Below are 7,615 nucleotides of genomic sequence, written 5' to 3'. Positions count from 1 at the left end.
ATGGGGCGGGTGCTGGTGGCTGCTGCTGTGGGACCTGGCACTGTGTGGGCTCGCGGGTTCTGGCGCTCCCACTGCTGCTTGGCCGTGGACCTTAGTCATCCTAGACGCCCTCGCTTCGAACCACAGACAAAAATTCATCAACCTGCGTTTTAAAACCGGTTCTGAAAAATGTTTTCATGATGAATTTTTTTGGTTGTTTAAAGCTTAATGGTATTCTACATAATTTTGTAAAGCGAAGTCAGTCTAAACATGACACTGTAAAGCTGGTGTTTTTTATCTTGCTAATAATTATAAATTTTCTCCCTTTCCAAAGAATTTTTGTGCTTTCATATAGTTAAAAACCTAATTAATCATGAGATGAAATAAAATACAATTATCTCCATTATCTTTTTCAGGGAATCCGAGCCCGAATTTTAGAAACTCTGGTCATGCTTGTCCTTCTCGCACTCCTTATACTTGGGATAGTGTGGGTAGCCTCGGCGCTTATTGACAAAGACGCAGCGAGCATGGAGTCTTTGTATGGTAAGCCGGCTTCTCTCCGGGACGCTGAACTGGGTGTGTAATTACACATTTGCTTTTGTGAACATTTTAATAATTCTTTGTGTCGTTAGCCCTTGTTGTTCATTTACAGAGTTAACAAGTCTTAGACATGTTTAAGAAAAGAAATGAGTGTTCATGTGTTTGCTGTATTGAGAATGAGCAAGCAGCTTTTAAAATTTTTTTGTTTCTTAGTTGGTTTCTGTTCTTAAAATTCCATGGAGACTTTTTCTCTCTCCAAACAGGTTTTGCAAGAGGGTTATTTCCTTTTTTTCTATTTTAGATCTTTTTATTGTACAATTTAGAAATTATATGGTTTAGTAGACTCAAATAGACAATTATGTTTATCAAACATTAATTTATAGTCAAGCTATATTCTAATGTACAATGTTTTGGATTTACTAAAATATATTTGTGTTTCTTTACAGATCTCTGGGAGTTCTACCTACCCTATTTATATTCCTGTATATCTCTGATGGGATGTTTGTTACTTCTCTGTAAGTATTTTTCTGGCTTAATGTTGATGTGAAAATGGAGTTCTTTGTTCTAGAAAATTATAGTGAGGTTTCCTGATGAAGTTACTTAACAGCTTGGAGATGTTTTTATTTTTTTTTAATTTTTATTTATTTATTTATTTATTTTTTTAAAGATTTTGTTTATTTGACAGAGATAGAGACAGCCAGCGAGAGAGGGAACACAAGCAGGGGGAGTGGGAGAGGAAGAAGCAGGCTCACAGCAGAGGAGCCTGATGTGGGGCTCGATCCCATAACGCCGGGATCACGCCCTGAGCCGAAGGCAGACGCTTAACCGCTGTGCCACCCAGGCGCCCCTGGAGATGTTTTTAAAGTTGGCCCTGAACTTTTTTTTTATGTTAAAATACATTTTGATAAGCTGAAGCCATGAAATAAAACACGTGTGTTCTTTAAGGAAAACCTCTCTTGTAGAGAGACACACACAGGCACACAGCCACTGAAGCATTAGATCCTTCTTTTGAGTGGTAACGCAGAATTCTGTGTGGTGAATTTGTGGTCTTTATTTAAAACGTGTTCAGTTTTACTTGAGGCATTGCAGCGTATCTCAGGGATATTATAAACAGATAAATGTAGTTAAAAGGAGTTAAGATAATAGTTGTTTGGTTCTCAACTCCATCAGCACTTGGAAATTTAATCTGCTCTTTAGTTGGTTTTCTTTAATTTCTTTTAAGTGAAAATACTTGTTATTATTCAGCTGTTAGAGTCTTGCACATACTAAGCTTTCTCCAGTCTTTAGGTATCTTTCATCCTCCACCTGTCACCCCTTCTAGCTTCTTTATTGATGAATTGAAGAGTCAGTCCTCTGACAAAACACTGAGAGAATCTAAATTTAAGGCAAGAGTTTCCTTAAAGCGATAATCTTTGAGTCTGTTCTGTTTTTGCACCAGCAGTTTATCTGCTTCCTCTCTGTGGTCTCTCCTGCAGTGTGTACCCCCGTTGGCCTTTCCCGCATGTTCACAGTGATGGGTCAGTTGCTGGTGAAGCCAACAGTAAGTGTGTCATCTTGTTTGTTAAATAAATGTGTTTACATTTGAACATCTTTTAGGTTGTGAATTAACAATGAAACAGAATATTTCTGTGGGCTTGTGACCTCATTATTATTTTTGCTTTTGTTTTAATCTTTTTCATCTTTGGACACCAAATTTTTTTTGCTTTTAAAACACTTAACTGTGGACACTCAGGTAGAAATTACTCTTCTTTTTCATCTTTGGACACCAAATTTTTTTTGCTTTTAAAACACTTAACTGTGGACACTCAGGTAGAAATTCCTCTAGCAGGGGCGCCTGGGTGGCACAGCGGTTAAGCGTCTGCCTTCGGCTCAGGGCGTGATCCCGGCGTTATGGGATCGAGCCCCACATCAGGCTCCTCTGCTGTGAGCCTGCTTCTTCCTCTCCCACTCCCCCTGCTTGTGTTCCCTCTCTCGCTGGCTGTCTCTATCTCTGTCAAATAAATAAAATCTTTAAAAAAAAAAATTCCTCTAGCAAATTTTAAGACAAAATTTAGAAATACAGGTATTTTAGGTGTCTGTTATATCAGTAGTAACTCTGTTATGTTTCAAAATTTACCACATATATTCCTTGATTCTCAGAGCAGTTATGTCTCTCAGAAATTGTCTGCATGTTACATTTTGATTATACTTTTCACTTTAATCTCAGAGTTACCATATATTAATTCTTTTTTTTTTTTTAAAGATTTTTAATTTATTTGACAGAGATAGAGACAGCCAGCGAGAGAGGGAACACAAGCAGGGGGAGTGGGAGAGGAAGAAGCAGGCTCATAGCAGAAGAGCCTGATGTGGGGCTCGATCCCAGAACGCCGGGATCATGCCCTGAGCCGAAGGCAGACGCTTAACCGCTGTGCCACCCAGGCGCCCCCATATATTCATTTTTAAATGATTTTCAGTTAGTAGTAATCCTAATGATTTGTCCCTGATTTCTTTGGCTTCTAGCTAGCTCTTTTGTCAAATATTTACTCACATGAAAAGAATTCTTAGGTGCATTTAAGGAACTTTCTGTTTACGTTATTTTCATGGGTCCTTACTGCCTGCAAACTCAGGTCCACTGACCTCTAGCCTCTGCTCCCGCCCCGCCCCCTCGACTCTGATTCCACACTCACCAGCTGATGGGCTGTGCTCACAATGGGCTGTGTGCTTTCACTTTCCACGTGTGTCTGGGGCTTCCTCCCATCAATGCACCCTGCCTACTCCAGCCACCTGACAGCCTCCTCAAGGCCTGGCTCTGATGTGGGCTGTGCTCACTGCCTATCTTTGAACCTTGCCTCACCTCTTCTTTAAGTTGAAATAATCAAGCTTCTTTCTCTGTACTTTTCATATTCCCCTTCGTTTGTATTTCACTAGTAGTACCTATTAAATTTTTTGGTTATATGTTTGTCTTTCCTATCAGGGTGATTAATCAAGGAAAAATTTGAGGAATATTGTAGTAGATATTCTTTTAGTAATGCTTGCTTTAATTTTGAAAGATTTAAAAAAATAACATGACAAATAATTTCTTCATATCTTTTTAAAAAGTAAAATTGGATTATTTAACTTGCTACATGTATACACACTCTAATAAAACATGCTATCAAATCTTGAAATTCACTTCCCTCTTGAAGCGGTTTTATGACATTGCATTCTTAATTTCTTCCTGATTCTCTGGCAGAGCTTTATTTTATTTATTTATTTATTTTGATCTCTTTCTCTGTTTCTATTTCCTGGCCTCCTAAAGATAGCCAAATGTTCCAATTTCTTTCTTTTTTTTTTTTTAGAGATTTTATTTATTTATTTGACAGAGATACAGACAGCCAGCGAGAGAGGGAACACAAGCAGGGGGAGTGGGAGAGGAAGAAGCAGGCTCCTAGCAGAGGAGCCCGATGTGGGGCTCGATCCCATAGCGCTGGGATCACGCCCTGAGCCGAAGGCAGACGCCCAACCGCTGTGCCACCCAGGCGCCCCAAATGTTCCAATTTGTGTCCTTGATCTGATGTTGCTCTGCTCTGTTCTCTTGACCACCTCTGTGACTTTCATGACAATTGTAAATGTGTAACTCTAGGGAGCAAAAGGCACTGAAAACAAACCACACCACATTGTAAATGCTGTACCCGAGTACCCCACGGAGCTGAAAGCTCAGCTCGTAGAAAACCAAACCACTGACTTCACTCCCTTCCCAAAGCCGAGTTTTCTCCTAAACTTGTCTCTTATTAACATTATTGTCAAAACTTTAATTATCTTCACCTCTTTTCTTGCTCCTAACATGCAATATTAATGATATTCAGTCAGTGTAGGCTCTGTGTTTGTGATAAGTACTGTATTTTACACACATTTCATTTAATCGTGTTAACAAACCCATAAGTTAGGTGGTGGTCTTATTTTATGGTTCCATTATCTGTAGTTCAGAGAGATTAAGTCGCTTGTACAAGATTACAGATCAGTGAGGATGGGGCAGGATTTGAACCCAGAGACTGGTTTCAGACCCTGGGCTCTGGACCACTGTTCTATTCTGCCATAAGCTCCAGAGTACTCGAACCACTTTATTGCTGAGTGTACTTCATACCTCTTCACCTCTGTGTTTTGCTTATAGTTTCTTCTGATCCAAATGCCTTTCCCCTTTTTAGTAAATTAAGATATCAGCTAAGAGGCTACTATTATGAAAAACACTTGCCAGAACTTTTTTTCTTCCCACCTAGAAGTTGGGGATCTTTCTTCCTCTGAACTTTTGTGACATTTTATTTTTGCTTCAGTTATTACAGTTATTTTAACCCTGTAATTGTTTTTTTTTTGAGTTCATTCTGTCTCTCCTGGACACTAGAATGTAAGCTGTTTGAGGTCAAGGACTGTGTTTGACTCATACTTAGGTCCCCATGAGCTCAGAGTGGTTAAGAGTGTAGGCTTCAAAAGGCAGATAACTTTTCTTTGCCAAACCCTTGTTTATTGGCATATTTATAAGATGGGCATGATAACAGTCTGTTTTTCATTGGGTTGTTGTAGAATCAAGGGGATGAGGCACACAAGCATTTAACACAAATATCTGTGTGCCACTCATTTTCACTCACTCACATGAAGACAGGCCCATGGTGGTAAGTCATTAACAGACAGTTTGCATTATAAAAAGGAATCTTTTTGTATGGGGTAGGCCTTAAGAAAAGTAAAAACTGGATTGTGATCCAAACAGTAGAAATGGTGAGAACATTGATGGGAAAGAAACTTGATACCATGACCTACAAAGATATAGCCCCTGCCTTCCTTAGGCTCAGAGCCTGTCGTGGATGAACTCAGCCCAGTCCACTACCTGCACTGGTACTGTCCATCTGCCCAGTCTTTCCCACTCAGAACTCAAGGGTCATTTCCTGGGGGAGGCCCTTAGTGGTGGCCCACTGAAGTGGGTCACTCCACCATTTTCTCCAAGGTTGGTCAGCTTTTGTACTTACTTGTGTGTTATTATTTTACTATTCTTATTTTACTGTTTTATTTTGCTGTGAGAGCTAGGCCTATTGATAATAAGGGATTACCAATATTTGTTGAAATACTGGGGATTATTGGATTGCTCTAAATAATTTTTATAGAAATTAGGCAGATTTGATACCTGATAGGAGTTGCGTGCTTTGAGACTCCTTTTTATGAAAATACCTAATCAGGGAGCTGAAAGGATATACATATATAGGGTTTCCACCCTTTTGCTTTGTCCATCAACTTCTCACAATTTATTGTTTTGCTGGGATAAGTAGTTTGGGTTTGAATTATATTAACTATATCAGCTCTGGGCTTCTTTCAGATTTTCCCCAGAGCTAGGACGATATTTAGGATCATTTCAGGAAGGATAGCTATTAACAAATCTAGAATTAAACATATTTTAGGTTTTATCGGTTGTGAAGATTGTGCAGATAATATTCTATATAATTGGTGATTGATTAGTCATTCTTGTTTTTTACTAGTGTTGTATGATATCATAGTGAGTGGGGTATATACAAGCATATTTCTCTAGGGTTCTATCTATGGAATGATTTTGATAATACCAGTATTCATAATTTGCAGAAAATTTTTAATATATGCAGATGATGTAAGTGGAAAGTATTGCATGGTAGTTACTGAGTTTATAGGTCTTGTGTGTTAAATATTATATAGGCAAATACAAGTGAAAAAACAGTGTTGGACGGAGTAATCTATTCCTTCTTGATTTAAAATATTGGTTTGGGCCTGAGAGATATTACTGTATTTAGCCTTTTGGATGTTGAGAATTCATACATTTATTTGTCATTGAGAGAGCAGTGTTCTTTAATCCTTTAAATTTAAATATATGTAGACTTTCTAATAGACTTTCAACTTTTGATGTGTTTAGTTATATGCTGAAATATTTTTCCTTAACTTATAAGTAGAACAGTTTATTTTTGTTTTAAATTCCTAGTGATTTTGAATGGTTATCTAAAATCATAGGCCAAATAGCCTTAATGTTCTCATAAGCACTAGCTTTGTAATGTTACATTAGTCAATGGTTTGATCTTTGAATTTAGATTCTTGAAGACCTGGATGAGCAAATTTATATTATTACCCTAGAGGAGGAAGCACTCCAGAGACGACTGAATGGTACGTATATATTCCATAGTTAGAGCTCAGAAAAAATTATTGAATTCAAAAAGACAGCTAACTGAGGGGGAAGAATACAAGCCTTAGCACATTCTGCTGATGCACCAGGTCAAGACTTAAGAGTAATGTGTGAACGTCCCAGGTGAGGACAGTTTTGCTGAAGACTAGCGGCACTGCGGTCAAGTTCCCGTCTTTCCCTAGCTGTGATTAGCTGTAATCCAGCAAGACCAGTTCACTTCTGAGACCCTGGCCGCTAAAGGTACACCTCCACTGCTATGTATGTTAAGCATGATGACTTAGTTACTGAGGTTTTGCAGATTTGCACGTTTTCTTAGTGACTTCAGTACCTTTACTTCATTTCTTTCCTGTTGAAATCTTTAAGGTCAAAAGTGGTATGTCTCTTTGCTACTAGGTGCCAAATTTGACTGTCTCAGTTATGCTTAGGAGCTCTGTTGTTATTTGGGAATGGTGTTCATTATCAGCTATGATAACCAAGTACGCATGTGAAAGATCTTAAAGTTCAATTTTTATTTACTCATCCTTTTGGCTTCAAATGAAGAACCAGTGAAAAAAAGAGTAATGGCATAGTTTAACAGAGAAATGATATAGTTTGGGTAAATTTTCTTTCTATTTTACTTAAATGCTTTTCACTCTGCACTCTCTTCTCCTGCAAAGTTGTTGTTTTTTTCCTTTAAAGTTGAAAACCAACCCCAAATCAGATTATTAATAGCTAACTGTATTTCAGGATCATAATTAAAGAGTAGGTATAAAATGGAAGTTATTTTAAGTATGAAATAGGAAGAAATATACCTGCTTTCTTCAGTTACAAATAGTGAATTTAAATCATCAACTCAAAAGTCTTGCTAACATTTAGACCTTTATTCTTAGATCGAAGAATTTCAGATTCTATCTATTTTAGAGAATTCTCGGTAACAATATTGTATCCTTTGGTACCAATAACTTTTAG

General features: G+C 37.9%; 1 protein-coding gene across 13 annotated transcripts in view; it reads left to right on the top strand.

The window, feature by feature from the left end:
* Positions 1-7,615, top strand: part of LMBR1 (limb development membrane protein 1) — a 178,047-nt gene that overhangs the window by 98,040 nt on the left and 72,392 nt on the right. For all 13 annotated transcript variants that reach the window (XR_004619410.1, XM_034639997.1, XM_034639971.1 and 10 more), the window contains 4 exons: positions 396-522; positions 966-1,034; positions 1,995-2,059; positions 6,576-6,648. Coding sequence is in view for 12 of the 13 variants with exons in the window: in XM_034639997.1 (XP_034495888.1) it covers positions 396-522; positions 966-1,034; positions 1,995-2,059; positions 6,576-6,648 (334 nt within the window). In the remaining variant the exon portion in view is untranslated. The remainder of the gene's footprint in view (positions 1-395; positions 523-965; positions 1,035-1,994; positions 2,060-6,575; positions 6,649-7,615) is intronic.

The sequence above is a fragment of the Ailuropoda melanoleuca genome, chromosome 1, assembly GCF_002007445.2.
Source record: "Ailuropoda melanoleuca isolate Jingjing chromosome 1, ASM200744v2, whole genome shotgun sequence".
NCBI lineage: Eukaryota > Metazoa > Chordata > Mammalia > Carnivora > Ursidae > Ailuropoda > Ailuropoda melanoleuca.
This window is presented reverse-complemented; position numbering and strand designations above follow the sequence as displayed.